This window comes from Pseudorca crassidens, chromosome 4 (assembly GCF_039906515.1).
Source record: "Pseudorca crassidens isolate mPseCra1 chromosome 4, mPseCra1.hap1, whole genome shotgun sequence".
Taxonomy (NCBI): Eukaryota; Metazoa; Chordata; class Mammalia; order Artiodactyla; family Delphinidae; genus Pseudorca; species Pseudorca crassidens.
Window position 1 is genome coordinate 70,047,977 of NC_090299.1, and position 20,360 is coordinate 70,068,336.

Consider the following 20,360-nt stretch of genomic DNA (forward strand, 5'->3'; position numbering starts at 1 on the left):
TTTAATGTTGTCCCAGAAGTCTCTGAGACTCTCCTCAATTCTTTTCCTTCTTTTTTTAGACTCTCTTCAATTCTTTTCATTCTTTTTTCTTTATTCTGCTCTGCGGTAGTTATTTCCACTATTTTATCTTCCAGATCACTTATCTGTTCTTCTACCACAGTTATTTTACTGTTGATTTCTTCTGGAGTATTTTTAATTTCATTTATCGTGTTGTTCATCATTGTTTCTTTGCTCTTTAGTTCTTCTGAGTCCTTGTTAAACATTTCTTGTATTTTCTCTATTCTATTTCCAAGATTTTGGATCATCTTTACTCTCATTACTCTGAATTCTTTTTCAAGTAGACGGCCTATTTCCTCTTCAGTTGTTTGGTCTGGTGGGTTTTTACCTTTCTCCTTCATCTGCTGTGTATTTCTCTGTTTTCTCATTTTGCTTAACTTACTGTGTTTGGGATCTCCTTTTTCATTGGTTGCAGATTCATAGTTCCCATGGTTTTTGTGTCTGCTCCCAGTGGGTAAGATTTGTTCAGTGGGTTGTGTAGGCTTCCTGGTGGAGGGGACTGGTGCCTGTGTTCTGATGGATGAGGCTAGATCTTCTTTCTTGTGGGGACCACCTCAGTGGTGTGTTTTGAGGTGTCTGTGAACTTATTATGATTTTAGGCAGCCTCTCTGCTAATGGATGGGGTTGTGTTCCTGTCCTGCTAGTTGTTTAGCATGGGGTGTCCAGCACTGGAGCTTGCTGGTCATTGAGTGGAGCTGGGTCTTAGCATTGAGACAGAGATCTCTGGGAGATCTCTCGCTGATTGATATTACGAGGGTCCAGGAGGTCTCTGTTGGACCAATGTCCTGAACCCGGCTCTCCCACCTCAGGGCTTCATGCCTGATACCCAACCAGAGCACCAAGACACTGTCAGCCACATGGCTCAGAAGAAATGGGAGAAAAGAAAAAAAAAAAAGTAAAATAAAGTTATTAAAATAAAAAATTAAAAAATATTATATAAAAATTAAAAAAATAAAGAAGAGAGCAACCAAACCAATAAAGAAATCCACCAATGATAACAAGCTCTAAAAACTATACTTAAAAAAATGGACAGAAAGATCCCTAGGACAAATGGTAAAAGCAAACCTATACAGACAAAATCACACAAAGAAGCATTCACATACACACTCACAGAGACAGAAAAAGGAAAAAAAATATATATATATATTATATATATACAATATATATATTTATATATAAAAGGAAGAGACCAACCAAACCAGTAAACAAATTTACCAATGATAATAAGCTCTAAATACTAAATTATGATAAACATAAAACTGGAAACAAATTAGACACAGAAAGCAAACCCCAAATCTACAGTTGCGCCCAAAGTCTACCGCCTTAGTTTTCAGATGATTTGTTTTCTACTCAGGTTTTCCACAGATGCAGGGTACATCAGGTTGATTGTGGAGATTTAATCTGCTGCTCCTGAGGCTGCTGGGAGAAATTTCCTTTTCTCTTCTTTGTTTGCACAGCTCTTGGGGTTCAGCTTTGGATTTGGCCCTGCCTCTGGCATCTGTTCTTCGCCCAGACAGGAGGAGGTTAAGGGAGCGGCTGATTCAGAGGCTCTGGCTCACTCAGGCTTGGGGGAGGGAGAGGTACAGTAGTTATAATTGGAATGTGGGGCGAGCCTGTGGCGGCAGAGGCCAGCATAACATTGCAACAGCCTGAGGCATGCCATGTGTTCTCCCCGGGAAGTTGTTCTGGATCATGGGACCTTGGCAGTGGTGGGCTGCACAGGCTCCCGGGACGGGAACTGTGGATAGTGACCTGTGCTTGCACACAGGCTTCTTGGTGACTGTAGCAGCAGCCTTAGAGTTTCATGCCTGTCTCTGGTGTCCATGCTGATAGCCACGGCTCACGCCCATCTCTGGAGCTTATTTAAGCGGTGCTCTGAATCCTCTCTCCTCATGCACCCCAAAACAGTGGTCTCTTGTCTCTTCATCAGTTCCAGACTTTCTCCCGGACTCCTCCCGGCTAGCTGTGGCGTACTAGCCCACTTCAGGCTGTGTTCACTCAGCCAAACCCAGTCCTCTCCCTGGGATCTGACCTCCGAAGCCCAAGCCTCAGCTCCCAGTCCCCACCTGCCCTGGCAGGTGAGCAGACAAGCCTCTCTGGCTGGTGAGTTCTGGTTGGCACAGATCCTCTGTGCAGGAAGCTCTCCGCTTTGCCCTCTGCACCCCTGTTGTTGCACTCTCCTTGGCTCCAAAGCTTCCCCCCTCTCCACCCACCGTCCCTGCCAGTGAAGGGGCTCCCTAGTGTGTGGAAACTTTTCCTCCTTCACAGCTCCCTCCCAGAGGTGCAGGTCCATCCCTACTCTCTTGTCTCTGTTTTTTCTTTTTTCTTTTGCCCTACCTAGGTACGTGGGGAGTTTCTTGTCTTTTGGGAAGTCCAAGGTCTTCTGCCAGCGTTCAGTAGGTGTTCTGTAGGAGTTGTTCCACATGTAAATGTATTTTTGATGTATTTGTAGAGAGGAAGGTGATCTCCACATCTTACTCCTCCGCCATCTTGAAGGTCCTCCCTAATACCAAGAACTGTACATTTATTTACTATGAATATCTAGTGACTAAAACTTTCTGTGCTTAAAAAGGAAGGACTACTCTAAAAAAGTAGGTAATTCACAGAATTATATAATTTGCTTACACCTGCCTTAATTTAAGCGCGTTTCAAGCAGCTTCACGAACCTAGAAATTTCCCAACTGACAATAGCCTGTGGCTGTTTTTTAGCAAATGCACCCAAGATAATTTTTAGTAAGAAATTGAATTAAGTGGGGGAAATGGATCTTTATCCTAAATCTATATTCCAAATAACACTGGCGTAGTTTTTTTAATAAAGACAACACACTATTCTTTTTCTGTCTTCTTTAGGGAAGTAATGATTTCACTATTTCCTTAAGTTACATATTAATGCCATTAATTTACACATCAATTCTATGCCAGACACTGGGACAATGGTAAATGACTCATTGAGAGGTTATTTCTCTTGTAGTACTTACCATCTATACAAGAAGCATACAAGAACAAGTTATCAAACAAATAAATTTATAGTTGCAAATTGTGATGAGAAATGTAAGGAAATATACATCAGTTTCAAACACCACGATTCATCTAAGTTGATAGACTTCTTGACTGAAGGGACTCTTTTCAGAAGATTATAATTACTGCCCCTTATTAAATGAAAGTTAGGTATAGAGACAATGTGAGGGAGAGATAATTTTTGTGTTCCTTTCTTTTTTTGTTTATAGTAATTCTGGGATAGAGGACAGGAAGGTGGCTACACCCAGTTCAAAACAAATGTATTTAAAATAAAAGCGTAAGTGGGTTATTTGAGGATTTATCTGTTCATGTGAGAAAATCAAAATCATGGAGAGATTAAAAATACGTTAATACATTGCCCTATTTTCTTCACCTTTCTTTAAAAAAAGAATGACAGAAATATGGGCAAAGGAAGGGTAGAGAGGGAAGGAAGGGAGAGAGGGCGGGAAGAGGAGAGGAAGGATGGGAAGCAGAAAGGGAAGGAAAGATGACAGGAAGGGAGGGAGAATTTTCAAAGATAACTACACCTCCATCTCCATCCCACCCTATCTCTTCTTCCCCTACCTCTCCCTGCCCAGATGCAACTACTACGCCAAATTGCTGTGTGTCATCTCAGTGTCTAATTTTATATTTTACTACACATGCACACACGTGTAATTTCTTAAGCCTGAAATTCTGTCATATAAAATTTTAAATAAATGTAGCTTTCTATTGCCATCCTTTCTGCTGTTTGTTTGTTTTTCACACAACACTATGTGAGGTAAGCCCATGTTGATACATGTAGAACTAGTTTGTTCATTTTAACTGCTAAGTAGCCCATTGTACACCAGAGTTGTGTATCCGTTTTACTTGGCTGGACTGTTGGAGTATTTACCTGTTTCTGCTATTACAAGGAGAGCTTGATGAGTATCTCTGCTTATGTCTCCTTATATGCAAGTGAGTAGCCATCTAGGAACAGAATGCCTGAATCATACTAAACCCTCCAGATTTTACCTATTTAACATTATGCTTCTTAAAAAAATGAATCGAAAAAAATCTAATTTTATATTGCAAATCCATTTTGGAAATTTATGCTTACAAAAACACAGGAACAGAAGTCATATTTTGTTATTATTGCAATATCTGGAATGTTTCATAATTAACCTGCAAACATATAAAATCCGTTTCCCATTTTTGCCTTTTAGAATATATCTCTCAGTTAGCTTAATTTTGATGGTGTTCATTGTGAATTCAAAAAAGCAACATAGCTTTATTTTAGATATTTATTTCTATAATTTATACATTCTCTCAAAAAATTTTAACAGTAAAACCATGAAAATACATGTCAACAAAGATATTAAATTTAACATATATTTATTTATCTAATTAACTAAAATAGATAACAATGAAGTTAATCTATACTGGAACACAATTCTTGCCTGATATTTGAGAAAATTCTATTATTGGTCTTCTTTTAATCATAAATTTATTCACCACTTGAGATTTCAGTTTTTAAAGAAGGAATGGTACTGAATACAACTTATAAATAAATATATTAAAAATATTTTACTGTGCCAGTAATTAAAAACTAAAATAACAACTTAAAAGTACCATTTTTCATATATTAACAAAAACAGTATAATATCCATTTGAGCTGCAGTGTAAGGAAATTGATACTCTCTAGCATTATAATTTGGTACAATTCCTTAAGAAAGTATTTTGGCCATATATAGTGTAAGACACCATAAAGACTTAATACTCTATATAGAGAACACTAAAATCTCCACACTAAAAACTATTAGAACTAACAAATGAATTCCGCTAGGTAGCAGGATATAAGATTAATATACAGAAATCTGTTGTGTTTCTTTACATAAGTAATGAGATATCAGACAGAGAAAGTAAAAAACAATCCTGTTTAAAATCACATCAAAAAAAAAAAAAAAACCTATGAATAAGCTTAACCAAGGAGGTGAAATAACTATACACAGAAAATTATAAAACACTGGTAAAAGAAATTGAAGATGATTCGAAGAAATGGAAAGATATCACATGCTCTTGGATTGGAAGAATTAATATTGTTAAAATGGACACACTAACCAAAGCAATCTACAGATTTAATGCAATCCCTATCAAAATACCCATGATATTTTTCACAGAACTAAAACAAACAATCCTAAAATATAGATAGAACCACAAAAGGTCCAGAATAGTCTAAGCAATCCTGAAAAAAAAGGAAAAAAGCTGGACTTCAGACTTTACTACAAAGTCTGAACCCTCCCAGACTTCGGACAATACTACAAAGCTACAGTAATCAAAACAGTGTGGTGTTGGTACAAAAACAGACGTATAGATCAATGGAACAGAATACAGAGCCCAGAAATAAACCCAGACACCTACGCTCAATTAATCTATGATAAAGGACTCAAGAATATACAATGGAGAAAAGACAGTCTCTTCCACAACTAGTGCTGGGAAAGCTAGACAGCTACATGAAAATCAATGAAATTAGAACATTACCTCACACCATGTACAAAGTAAACTAAAAATACTTTAAAGATCTAAGTATAAGACATGACACTGCAAAACTCCTAGAAAAAAACATAGGAAAAATATTCTCTGACATAAATAGTAGCAAGATTTTCTTACATCAGTCTCCCAAGGCAAAAGAAATAAAAACAAAAATAAACAAATGGGACATGATCAAACTTAAAAGCTATTGCACAACAAAGGAAACCATCAACAAAACAAAAAAACAACCTTCAGAATGGGAGAAAATATTTGCATAGAATGCAACGGACAAGGGGTTGATATCAGAAACACACAAACAGCTTTTACAAATAAGAAAATGGTAAAGAAACATACATATCAAAAATTACCTTGGGCTTCCATGGTGGCGCAGTGGTTGAGAGTCCGCCTGCCGATGCAGGGGACATGGGTTCATGCCCGGTCAGGGAAGATCTCACATGCCACGGAAGGCTGGGCCCGTGAGCCATGGCTGCTGAGCCTGCGTGTCTGGAGGCTGTGCTCCACAATGGGAGAGGCCACAACAGTGAGAGGCCCATGTACTGCAAAAAAAAAAAATATATATTACCTTAAATGTAAATAGATTAAATGCTCCAACCAAAACACATAGACTGGCTGAATGGATACAGAAAAAGACCTGAATAAATGCTGTCTACAAGAGACCCTCTTCAGACCTAGGGACACATACAGACTGAAAGTGAGGGGATGGAAAAAGATTCTATGCAAATGGAAATCAAAAGAAAGCTGGAGTAGCAATTCTCATATCAAACAAAATAGACTTTAAAATAAAGACTAAAACAAGAGACAAAAAGAACACTACATAATAATCAAGGAATCAATCCAAGAAGAAGATATAACAATGGTAAATATTTATGCACCCAACATAGGAGCACCTCAATACATAAGGCAAATGCTAACAGCCATAAAAAGGGAAATTGACAGTAACACAACAATAGTAGGGGACTTCAACACCCCACTTTCACCAATGGACAGATCATCCACAATGAAAATAAATAAGGAAACACAAGCTTTAAATGACACATTAAACAAGATGGACTTAATTGATATTTGTTGGACATTCCATCCAAAAACAACGGAATACACTTTCTTCTCAGGTCCTCATGGAACATTCTCCAGGATAGACCATATCTTGGGTCACAAATCAAGCCTTGGTAAATTTAGCAAAATTGAAATCGTATCACATAACTTTTCCCACCACAACGTTATGAGACTAGATATCAATTACAGGAAAAAAACTGTAAAAAAATACAAATACATGGAGGCTAAACAATACACTACTAAATAACCAAGAAATCAAAGAGGAAATCAAAAAATATCTAGAAACAAATGACAATGAAAACACGATGACCCAAAACCTATGGGATGCAGCAAAAGCAATTCTAAGAGGGAAGTTTATACCAACACAATCCTACCTCATGAAACAAGAAAAATCTAAAATAAACAACCCAACTTTACAGCTACAGCAATTAGAGAAAGAAGAACAATAACAACAACAAAAAAAAAAACCCAAAGTTAGCAGAAGGAAAGAAATCATAAAGATCAGAGCAGAAATAAATGAAAAAGAAATGAAGGAAACAATAGCATAGATCAATAAAACTAAAAGCTGGTTCTGAGATGAAAAACAAATTGATAAACCATTAGCCAGACTCATCGAGAAAAAAAGGGAGAAGACTCAAATCAACAGAATTAGAAATGAAAAAGGAGAAGTAACAAGTGACACTGCAGAAATACAAAGGATCATGAGAGATTACTACAAGCAATTATATGCCAATAAAATGGACAACCTGGAAGAAATGGACAAATTCCCAGAAAAGCACAACCTTCTGAGACTGAACCAGGAAGAAATAGAAAATATCAACAGACCAATCACAAGCACTGAAATTGAAACTTTGATTAAAAATCTTCCAACAAACCAAAGCCCAGGACCAAATATCTTCACAGGCGAATTCTATCAGACATTTAGAGAAGACCTAATGCCTATCCTTCTCAAACTCTTCCAAAGTAAAGCAGAGGAAGGAACACTCCCAAACTCATTCTACAAGGTCACCATCACCCTGATACCAAAACCAGACAAAGATGTGACAAAGAAAACTACAGACCAATATCACTGATGTACATAGATGCAAAAATCCTCAACAAATTACTAGCAAACAGAATCCAACAACACATTAAAAGGATCATACACCATGATCAAGTGGGGTTTATCCCAGGGATGCAAGGATTCTCAAATATACGCAAATCAATTAATGTAATACACCATATTAACAAATTGAAGGATAAAACCCATATGATCATCTCAATAGATGCAGAAAAAGCTTTTGACAAAATTCAACACCCATTTATGTTAAAACCCTGCAGAAAGTAGGCATAGAGGGAACTTACCTCAACATAATACAGGCCATATATGACAAACACACAGCCAACATCATTCTCAATGGTGAAAAACTGAAACCATTTCCACTAAGATCAGGAACAAGACAAGGTTGCCCACTCTCACCACTATTATTCAACATAGTTTTGGAAGTTTTAGCCACAGCAATCAGAGAAGAAAAAGAAATAAAAGGAATCCAAATCGGAAAAGAAGAAGTAAAGCTGTCATTGTTTGCAGATGACATGATACTATACATAGAGAATCCTAAACATACTACCAGAAAACTATTAGAGCTAATCAGTGAATTTGGTAGAGTAGCAGGATACAAAATTAATTCACAGAAATCTCTTGCATTCCTATACACGAATTATGAAAAATCTGAAAGAGAAATTGAGGAAACACTCCCATTTACCATTGCAAGAAAAATAATAAAATACCTAGGAATAAATCTACCTAAGGAGACAAAAGACCTGTATGCAGAAAACTATAAGACACTGATGAAAGAAATTAAAGATGATACCAACAGATGGAGAGATAGACTATGTTCTTGGACTGAAAGAACCAAAATTGTGAAAATGACTCTACTACTCAAAGCAATCTACAGATTCAATGCAATCCCTATCAAACTACCAATGACGTTTCTCACAGAACTAGATCAAAAAAATTCACAATTTATATGGAAACACAAAAGACCCCAAATAGCCAAAGCAATGTTGAGAAAGAAAAATGGAGCTGGAGGAATCAGGCTCCCTGACTACAGACTATACTACAAAGCAACAGTAATCAAGACAGTATGATACTGGCACAAAAAACAGAAATATAGATCAATGGAACAGGATAGAAAGCCCAGAGATAAACCCCACACATATGGTCACATTATCTTTGATAAAGGAGGCAAGAATATGCAATGGAGAAAAGACAGCCTCTTCATTAAGTGGTGCTGGGAAAACTGGACAGCTACATGTAAAAGAATGAAATTAGAACAGTCCCTAACACAAAAAAAAATAAAATCAAAATGGATTAAAGACCTAAATGTAAGACCAGACACTATAAAGCTCCTAGAGGAAAACATAGGCAGAACACTCTATGACATAAATCACAGCAAGATCCTTTTTGACCCACCTCCTAGAGAAATGGAAATAAAAACAAAAATAAACAAAAATGGACTTAATGAAACATAAAAGCTTTTGCACAGCAAAAGAAACCATATACAAGAAGAAAAGACAATCCTCAGAGTGGGAGAAAATATTTGCAAACAAAGCAACTGACAAAGGATTAATCTCCAAAATATACAAGCACCTCATGCAGCTCAATATCAAAAAAACAAACAACCCAATCCAAAAATGGGCAGAAGACCTAAATAGACATTTCTTTAAAGAAGATATACAGATCCCCAACAAACACAGGAAAGGATGCTCAACATCACTAATCATTCGAGAAATGCAAATCAAAAGTACAATGAGGTATCACCTCACACTGGTCAGAATGGCCATCATCAAAACATCTACAAAGAATAAATGCTGGAGAGAGTGTGGAGAAAAGGGAACCCTCCTACACTGTTGGTGGGAATGTAAATTGATACTGTCACTATGGAGAACAGCATGGAGGTTCCTTAAAAAACTAAAAATAGAACTACCATATGACCCAGCAATCCCACTACTGGGCATATACCCTGAGAAAACCATAATTCAAAAGGAGTCATGTACCACAATGTTCATTACAACTCTATTTACAATAGCCAGGACATGGAAGCAACCTAAGTGTCCATCAACAGATGAATGGATAAAGAAGATGTGGCACATATATACAACGGAATATTACTCAGCCATAAAAAGAGAAGAAATTGAGTTATTTGTAGTGAAGTGGAAGGACCTAGAGTCTGTCATACAGAGTGAAGTAAGTCAGAAAGAGAAAAACCAATACTCTATGCTAACACGTATATATGGAATCTAAAAAAAACAAAAAAATGGTTCTGAAAACCTAGGGGTAGGGCAGGAATAAAGACGCAGACATGGAGAATGGACTTGAGGACACAGGGAGGGGGAGGGGTAAGCTGGGACGAAGTGAGAGAGTAACATTGACATATATACACTACCAAATGTAAAATACATAGCTAGTGGGAAGCAGCCGCATAGCACAGGGAAATCAGCTCTGGGCTGTGTGACCACCTAAAGGGGTGGGATACGGAGGGTGGGAGGGAGACGCAAGAGGTAGGGGATATGGTGATATATGTATGCATATAGCTGATCCACTTTGTTATACAGTAGAAGCTAACACAACATTGTAAAGCAATCATACTCCAATAAAGGTGTTATAAAAAAATAAATAATCCAAAACATGAAAAATCTATATATTCATGTAAGGGTTTATTAGCTTTCATTTAAACTAATAAAATTGAAAACCACTTAAATGTCCAGGATAAAGTATATTGTTTCGCACTGAAAGATTTGCAATCCTGATTATTATATATTAAGATTCAAACAGAAGAAGAGAGAACCCTAAACATGGTTACAAGCATGCAAAAAACCCCACAGCCACTGGGGAGGGGGGTTGAAAATAAATATACCACAATGCTGTTAGTAGTCATATTAGAAGTAATATTTCCCCACTAATTTCAGAATATTTTTTAATGTGTTACTTGTTTAAAAAGAAAAAGGATGATGTCCCAAGCCCCGCTCTTATTCTTATGGGGAGCTGGAAATTTTGCACAATTTATACTACTGCCTTACTTGTATTTGTTTAGGTTTTTTTTTTTTTTTTTTTGCTTTTGTTTCCCTACATAAAGCCATTCTCCTAAGACAATGCAGTATTTTAACGCTCTGTCACTCTAGAATCTTATTTCAATCCTTCAGGAATACCATTTCAAGATTACTCTGATTACCCCTCAGTAAATGTGTCACCTCTTTATTCTGAGAGAACTCACCATGTGGCAATGCAACAGAGCAGTTCTGCAACTAAGCCAAAAAAAAAAAAAAAATTGAATAGCTGTGAAAGAAGATCCATATCTTTGCTTTGTCTCCTAATTCTGAGTTCTTATTTAACTATCCTGCACTTACCAAGTCATGGCATTCCATCAGAAGTAAACATTTTCTTTGAATTTGACTTTTACTATCATTTCTAAGTCCATTTCGCTTGTTTACAGGTTTATTATTATTTTAATTCCTCACAGTTTGTCTACTACAGAAATTGCTGATGATCAAGATAATAATAAAGATGCTCTGATTTAGAAGGGGTAGCCTTGGTATTTCTGCCACCTAACACATATCTCAGCTAACTATTCCTAGGAAACATTAAGCATGGTAGAAATTTTACACATGTTCTTATACTCCACAGATATATAAATATAGTGATGTAATTTGGGGAAAATAGTCTATTTTGAACTCAGTGAGACATAAACATAACTGAGATTAGCACTGGGTCCTTGGCAAGGGTCTATTCATTACTATTGCCCTGTGAGTACTTTTTGTGGTTGTTGTTCCCCTTCCTCAGGCTGCTCTCATTTATGAACAGCTTTTCATATTCACAAAGTGGTTCATGAATCACTCTCGTCCAACAGAAATGAATAAAAATAAGCCCATTTACACAACATTTGGTATGTAGCTAATTACCTGAAAATGACGGTTTGGGATTGCACTGAGAAGTGTGTCATTAACATTCAGCACAAAGAGTACAAAACAGAGGGAGAAAAGAAAGTAGAATCAAAAACTAAAAATATAAGAGGAGCAACAAGAATGCTATTTATTCAGTGTAGATTTTTTTTAAAGCATCACCAAAGAGTACCTTCTGATGTCACACAACAGAGGAATGTTCAAGCAAAAAGCAGCAGACGAAATGGTTAAATACAATGTAATTTCAACTTTATTAAACAATATACTTAGAAGAAAGGAAGTTAATAATCAGATTGTGGTGATGAGATTATGGATCATTTATTCTATCTATAATTTTCTGTATTTTTCCGGTATTTTACTATGACCCTGCATTAATCTTACAATGCACTTGTATTAGTAATCTTACATGTATGTATGTATTTAGAAGCATATAGTTTAAAAATAATAATAGCTATAGTTAATTGAGAGACTATTATGTACTAAACATTGAACTTGTATGTGCATATAATAACCCTTTTCTTCTTGCCTGTTCTACCCTGTATCCACCTGCAGAATACCTCTGTTCATGGAATACAACAAACTTAAGTTAAGGCATCCAAAAACCAACCAGACACACCAGTCAAATAAGTGTAAGATTGAAGTCTCTCCCTCCTGAGTGATTGTCATGTTTTCTTGATAATGTAAACATTTCTCTAATGCCAGATATTTGTGTTTCTAGAAAAATGGCAAAGGTAGTAGTCCCAAATGAGAGATAAGCATATCCTCCCTGGTTATTTCTTTAAACCAGTAGACAATGGCTCTATCTTCTGTCTTCTGCTACCTGACAGTACTAAAAAACAAACAACAAAACAAAACAAAAATTATGACAGCAGGAAGGTGCAGTTGGATATTTTTAACTGTTGTAACCTCCATGCTTATAGCATTACCTGATTCCTAATAAGTCCTCTATCATGTTTATACTCATTATTGAGTTGATAAAGGATGTCCTAAATTACTGATAAGTAAATGAACACCAAAAACTTATAGTCAGGTGAACTCTTGGTTGTTTAATCTGTTCTACTGCTTGTGGGAGAAATTTTACTGAACCAGTTGTTCTCTGCTTAGATTTATCTGGCCTGAATATAATAACTGGAAAGATAATAAACCTTAGCTCCTGAGTCTAGCATATCTGAATTTGAACCTCATTTATAGACTTGGAAACTTTTTCTAGCCTCATCAGATGTCAGTTTCCTTATCTTTGAAATGGGCATAAAAATGGCATCAATATAATAAAGCTTTTGTAAATAATAAATTAAACAACGCATGTATGGTAGTCAGAATAATGGCCCTCTAAAGATGTCCACGTCTTAATTCTCAGGACCTGTAAATATGTTTCCTTAGGTGTCAACAGGGACTGTGCAGATGGGATTAATGTCAGGATTTTGAAATGAGATTATCCTGGATTATCTGGGGTGGACCCAGTGTAATCACAAGGCTTCTTATACAAGGAAGGCAGGAGGGTCAGAGGGTGAGGAGATGTGAGGACAGAAGCAGACATTGGAATGATGGAGAAAGATAGAGGAAGGGGGCCTGAGCCGAGGAATGCAAAGCAGCCTCTAGAAGCTGGAAAAGACAAGGAAATAGATTCTCCCGTAGAGCCTCCAAAAGGAACACAGCCCTACTGAAACCTTGATTTTAGAACTTCAGACCTCCAGGACAGTAAGAGAATAAATTTGTGTGGCTTTAAGCCACTAAATTTGTGGTAACTTGTTACAAGAGCAATAGTTAACCAATACAGTAAATATGGTGCTTAGCACCTTGCCCGTCATATAGGGTTCTAACATAATATTAGCTAAGATCACTCTGCCCCTTAAGATCTAGGTAAGAGTAGCTTAAACACACAACCCATTATTTGTGGGAGTCCAACACCTTCCTCAGGGTTGCTGAGGCTTCCCAAAGGGCTTCATGATTTGGCTGTCTCTGGCTTTGAAGTTCAGGTTTTGCTGAATTGGTTTAATTTATAGATTACTGTTCCATGAATGCTGTCAAGATATGGAATTCAGCCACTTTACAAGAATAAAAATAAAACATTTGCATAAGGATTTACTGGGGTGGGGCTGCTGGGGAGAGAACATGGTTTAGGTAAATAAAGAAAAATTTATTATAAGAGCAATGTAAAAATCTTAAAATTGAATCCCATTCTTCAGAATGTTTTGCTACTCCATCATTTTGCTTCCCCACACCTAATTCCTCTTAAATCTCACAGCAGTTTATCTCCTTTTGTTTCTTTATCATTTATGTCTCATGCTCTCAAGACTTCACCTTCTAATACTAAGGTATTTTCCTAAACATAGTAGCTTACCTAAAATAAAATTTGGTGCCAACTGCGAAGATAATACATATTCTTTTCACCACTCCGTAAGTGTTAGCTAAGGGAAAAAATCTATGTACTCATTGGTCATGACTTAGGCTAACCCATCCTTCATCTTTCATTGGTTTCTTTGGATGATGACTCTAACATGGATTAAGGGTACAGCCTAGAGGCCAAAGGAAGCCATGGGACATTCTTCAAACAAACTTAAAGTGATACTGATGTCAATCTTACACTGCTACTCACTATCAATCTCACCAATCTTAGGAGTGTGATTAGGATATAGCATTTTCAGGCTTTTTTCCTCTCTCCTTTCTCATATTCCTTTTATATAGATTCTATTAAATTGTACAGCTATGCTCTACAGAGATCACATTAAAAATTAGAGCTCATCCCTATAAGATTGAAGATTATAGGAAAATCTCAACCATACGTACATAATTCATTCATTTAAGTCCCCATTCTTATTTGCAAAAGTGCACACTCCATATGTATATATGTGTGCGTGCGTGCATGTGTGTGTATGTGTGTGTGTGTTTGTAGCTAGGTTTTAAGCTACTTAAGGGCCAGGACTTCCTGGATGTGTCTTATCAGCAATGAGAGTCATGCTACCCTTAGACATCAAATACACATGAGTTGTGATTACGGTGACTCGGGGTCAGTGACCACGCAGCATACACCTTAATACATAAATACTACAGCAACATGATTTCCGTTCATTCCAAAGTATCGTGGGACCATAGTTTCTAACTAACAGCCTATTACAGTGTTCTGACCTAGCCTTCAAAATGTCAGTAAATTGGATGATAATGTAAGTCATTCTAAATGTCTTTGAAAGAAGACATGACTGTTACGCTGTCATGAATCCGTACCTCTGAGAAGTCTGAGTTCAGAAAAACAGTCAGTTAACACTTTTGCCTTTCGCCGGTTCTACTCTATTATACTTTCATTTGCTATCAGCCAATAATCATATTTTCACACACTGAGAATGAATGACTTGAGTGTGAACAGTTAAAAACAAAATTCAAAAAAAATGCTTCAGTCTTGAAGCCCTCAACCTGTCCAGTTTTGTGATCTTTGGCACCTTTGACTCCATAGAAGATTTTGAATATCAGGCTGCTTTAGCCACGATGTAAGAACATTTCCATGAAGATGTGTTAATTAGGTGTAGAGGTGACTAACCACTGCTGAGCAATTGCATTAGGCAAGGCAAACAAATGGAATACAGAGAGCAGTCATTCTTCGAGATGTTCATTGTTGCTTCACACCCAGAAGACAAGAGCTGGACGGCACTCTGCCCAGGGACATCTCTCTTTTTCTTGATGCACTTGGGAATTCTTGCTGAGTAATTTTTCTCACAAAGAGCTCAAGATACTCAACTCACTCATACATATTACAAAATCTAGAAATGCCAAACTCTTAAGTTAGCAGAGACTGACATTCTGTTGCATAAATTTCTATGGGCCACATCATGAATTTATGAGTACGTACTTGTAGAGGGGTCCCTGTCTGAGTGAGTCTCAGTGATCCCTCCTTCTTAGATAAGAGACCCTTTCAGGTCCCTGGTGACCATATTTGTATGTGTGTAGCTTTCCTTCCAGCCCTTAATAAATAAGTTGGGGAGTGTTAGCACCTAATCCAAGTTGAGCCAATGAAACCTTCTTGAGGATTCAAAATTTGGAAAAGATAGGTCCCAAGAAGGAAGTTGTTTCACTAATGTCAGTGCTCTACAGAGAAAGTCAGGCACTTCCTGCAGCTCAAGTTCCAAGTTTCCTCTCTTTCTGTGTTGTGATGACTCAACTCTCTTTGGTATCTTAATGGGATTTGGGGCAGGAGAAGCGAATTCACACAGGCGATCATTGTTGAAAAATCATCAGGTCATGGGCAAGCTTCTGCTGTGATGTGCAGTTTCCCAAGGTGATATAAATTAAATTTCTAATATTTATTGATTGCCAAATAGATCGATCATGATAGATAGCAACAGTCAATTCAGTTATGCTTTCCAAAAGCTGTTTTTTCACCACTCACAACTGTAGTACCTAAATACCTGAGACACATTATTCATTTTACGGACAATGTTTTGTTGACTTTTCAAATTGCTTTGTAAAAACTCCAGAGCCTTATACTGTGTGAATCAGTGATTCAGCATGTCCTGCTTTTCATATGATGTGGTTAACTAACCAGATGACATGTGTCTAAAAATGATGTCAATTAAATGAGGAAAACTGACCAGTGGAGCGCAAATGATGTTATCAAGTATCCCAAAAGCTCTTTAACAGTTCCACACATATCTTATTTCAATTTTATTTTTAAATATTATAATTATTTTTAAACTATAAGCATGTACACTGTAATGTGTCCTATGCCACTTTCGGTACGCGGGCCTCTCACTGTTGTGGCCTCTCCCGTTGCGGAGCACAGGCTCCGGACGCGCAGGCTCAGAGGCCATGGCTCACGGGCCCAGCCGCTCCGCGGCATGTGGGATCCTCCCGGACGGGGGAACGAACCCGTGTACCCTGCATCGGCAGGCGGACTCTCAACCACTGCACCACCAGGGAAGCCCGCCACATTTTTTTTTAACATCTTTATTGGAGTATAATTGCTTTACAATGGTATGTTAGTTTCTGCTTTATAACAAAGTGAATCAGCTATATGCATACGTATATCGCCATATCTCCTCCCTCTTACGTCTCCTCCCACCCTCCCTATCCCACCCCTCTAGGTGGTCACAAAGCACTGAGCTGATCTCCCTGTGCTATGCGGCTGCTTCCCACTAGCTATCTATTTTACATTTGGTAGTGTATATATGTCCACGCCACTCTCTCACTTCATCCCAGCCTACCCTTCCCCCTCCCTGTGTCCTCAAGTCCATTCTCTATGTCTGCGTCTTTATTCCTGTCCTGCCCCTAGGTTCTTCAGAACCTTTTTTTTTTTTTTTTTTTAGATTCCATATATATGTGTTAGCATACGGTATTTGTTTTTCTCTTTCTGACGAGGTAGCTGGACCTAGAGCCTACGCCACATTTTAATGCATTCAAGACCATCATATATTAACTTGTGCTGCCAGGTTAGCTTACACAGAGTAAGCATTAGCTTATGCAGAAGCTTTATCCAAGTAAAGCTTCCTTTTAATCCACTGCTAAGTACCTACTAGAGACCAACCACCTATTAATGTATCTGAACCATCTGCAAAGGTTCCATTGATAATAGCAGCAGTTACAAAGCAGACGGGTAATATTCCCCCCTAATTCAGGGTAGACCATGCCTGGTCATGTAAGATTTTAGAAGCAAGTGTTTCCATGTTTGTTAGGATTTTCTCAATACCATACAAATAAAATATAACACAAAAATAATTGGTGCTGAGGGAGATTTAAGACCATAATTCTCATCATAATTCCTGCTTTCACATGTGTGTGCTCATTAGAATGGATGTCAACATTTGAACTTATATGGCAAATCTATATTAACAACATATGGCTTTCACTTATTTCATTTGTGTTTTATATGTTGAGGTTCTCTATAAGATTTCATTTTATTACAGTTTTCCCCAGAGGAAAAATGTTTGAAAGCACCATTTTAGCAGTGTTTTTCAACCATAGCACTACTGACATTTTGGAACAGATAATTCTTAATTGTTGGGTGCTGTCCCGGGCACTGTAGTATGTTTAGCAGCATCCCTGGCCTCCACCCACTAGATGCCCAGTATCCACCTTCCACCCCCAGCCTGACGATCAAAACTGTCTCCAGATGTCAAATGTCCCCTGTTGGTAAAAATTATCCCTGGTTGAAAAGAATTAGCTACTTCATAAGATCATAAGGATGGCCACACTTCAGTAATTCCTAGAGAATATTCACATCTTCACACTTTTTTATTCATAAGCAGCTATTAAAGAATATAGTAGAGAGTTGATGTTTTTAAGCATTTTTAAATATTTATTGTGTTGTCTCATTGAGTATGTTTGAAACACTTTGCAGACCATAAAAAGAATGAGGTGGAATTGTAATCCTTTTATGTCCTAAATTCTGGAATGCAGCCAGTCTTCAAAGTTTTTGTAAAACACTTAAAAAAATTTTTAATTAAACTTTAAAATTCCTTTTGCTCTTGCTTAATGCTCAGATCAATCTGATTAATTGACCAGCATCCTGTCTAAGAAAGGCTTCAAAGAGAATCTTCACTTTTATCTTTCATAAAGAAAGCCAAAGAGAAATTGGGAAGGTCTAGGGTTATTCCTAGTAATGTTTTTAGGAAGAAGGTGCCTGTCAGGTTAACACAAATGACCAAAACAACAACTTTCCTTGACAGCCTCAAAAAACAAAGGTATGAAAAGAACTTTGTCAAATTTACATACACTGTTGATGAGGGTGTAAACTGGCTCAACCTCTATGAACAGCAATGTGGCAAAATTTAAAATGCATATACCTTTTTTCTATCAACAATTCCCTTTCTAGAAATAACCAGTCAACGTAGTCAGATATAGTAGAGTGTACCAGTATATTCAGAGCATCTTTATTTGTAAAAGTAAAAGATATGAAACAACATAAATGCCCCCTATAGGGTGATTAGGAAAATAAATTATGGCATTTCCATACAACTCAATACTCTGTAGTAATTTTTTTTTACAAATAGCTTATTATTTACTAATATAGAACCAAATCCAAGATGCACCGTCGATGAAAACAAGCTAGGTTCAGAAGAGGGCATGCGGTAGTCTTCTTAAGAAGTTCACCCGGGCTTCCCTGGTGGCGCGGTGGTTGGAGTCTGCCTGCCGATGCAGGGGACATGGGTTCGTGCCCCGGGTCCGGGAGGATCCCACATGCCGCAGAGCGGCTGGGCCCGTGAGCCATGGCCGCTGAGCCTGCGCTTCCGGAGTCTGTGCTCCGCGGCGGAGGAGGCCACAGCAGTGAGAGGTCCGCGTACCGCAAAAAAAAAAAAAAAAAAGTTCACCCATAAGAAGAAATAACTGGGCTTCTATTTGCATTCAGAGTATGTATGGAAATTTTCCAATGTTTAGCTCCTGGGGCTTAAGGTAGAAAGGAAGCTTATTATTAAATTTGAATTTTGAATTTTTTAAATTGTGATTATACATTACTTTGTGAACAGGGACCGTGTAAATAGTTTTTTTAAGAAAAGTATTTTGTCAGTTCCAGCGTGATATCAAATGTTTGTATGAGTGGACGAGCCATATGAATTTAAGTTACTCTAAGACACCACAGTCCAGAAAACCAGCCCAGGCACGGGAAAACGGAGGGATAGTGAAAACCCAGGTAGGATATCTAGAGTCAGGATCCTTGGGTTTGCATAGATACATAAGCTAAACTGGAGCTGGTAAATATGGTGTAAACACTGATCCTAGGATAATGTTTTCTTTATTGGTTATATGCTATCTACTGAATATAGGTAGACCAGGGTCTCAGAGGTGAATCTGACAAATCTCCCTCATAGTGGGGAGTGTAAGGCATCAAAAGCCATGAAGGATGAATTTTGCTGTTGTTGTTGCTTTTGTTGTTTTATCATTAGGTTGTAGCAGGAGAGGAAGGTGGACTTTGACACATAACATAGATGTTCTCCTCCTCATAAAGCCAGACTTGCTGCAGATACCGGCAAAGACATTGCTAGGAGGCTAGTAAATAAAGGAAGGGCCTGGGATAATAATAGCTACTATTTGTGAGACACTTACTAAGTATGAAGCACTGGGCTCAGGGCTTTGCATATATTATCTCTTTTAATCCTCACAGCCATTCTATGCAGTCGGTGTTTTGATTGATAAGGGGACTGAGACTCCTGGAGATAAATTAACTAGCTCAGCCTCACACTGCTAGTGAGCAGCAAAGAAAGACTCAAATTCAATCCGCCTGCTTTCAGAATTTTTAATCACAAAATTTTGATGCCAACTGGTAGGCATGATTCAGGGCTGGGAAGCCTGGAAATGAAAGTCATCGTCATTATGATGTTGTCCTTTCTCTCTCTCACCCTGACAGGATCACAACCACAGCTGCGTGTATGATGGATCTACGAAGATACCCTCTGGATGAACAAAACTGCACCCTGGAGATTGAAAGTTGTGAGTTACTTGGACAGGGGAACAAAAAAGAGGGAGGTTTGCTTGACCCAATTAAATTCCACCTTGTACTGAGTAATTGATACCGGGATATTTTTAGCTACACTACCCTGCCAACTTTTCAAAGGGTTCACAGTAACACTTTCCTCTGTATTGGAGGATTAAGGTTCATTTCAATGCAATTATCTTTTTGAACCATTAAGGAAAGTCCACTTATTTTAGCTGGACTATTTATAAACTCATGCCTTCTCCTCAGAATCAAATTTCTCCTAAGACCTTCCAATACCCAAGCTACGTTAATAAGAGAGCAAAAATAATTCAATGTGAAAAGACTTTGTGAGATTGTTTTTGGCTCTATGTCTGTCTGCCTG

At 37.7% G+C, this 20,360-nt stretch overlaps 2 protein-coding genes across 3 annotated transcripts in view; one reads left to right on the forward strand and one right to left on the reverse strand.

Moving 5' to 3' along the window:
• Positions 1-20,360, forward strand: part of GABRB1 (gamma-aminobutyric acid type A receptor subunit beta1) — a 395,673-nt gene that overhangs the window by 286,611 nt on the left and 88,702 nt on the right. Inside the window, exon 5 of the mRNA XM_067735874.1 lies at positions 19,910-19,992. Coding sequence (XP_067591975.1) covers positions 19,910-19,992 — 83 coding nt within the window. The remainder of the gene's footprint in view (positions 1-19,909; positions 19,993-20,360) is intronic.
• The window catches only part of COMMD8 (COMM domain containing 8), a 271,516-nt gene that overhangs the window by 137,287 nt on the left and 113,869 nt on the right, over positions 1-20,360 (reverse strand). The window contains exon 5 of one of the 2 annotated variants that reach the window (XM_067735877.1): positions 5,934-6,122. In XM_067735877.1, the coding sequence (XP_067591978.1) occupies positions 5,934-6,122 (189 nt within the window). Of the gene's footprint in view, positions 1-5,873; positions 6,123-20,360 lie in introns of those variants that run through there. The other variant, XM_067735876.1, reaches the window with a different exon arrangement.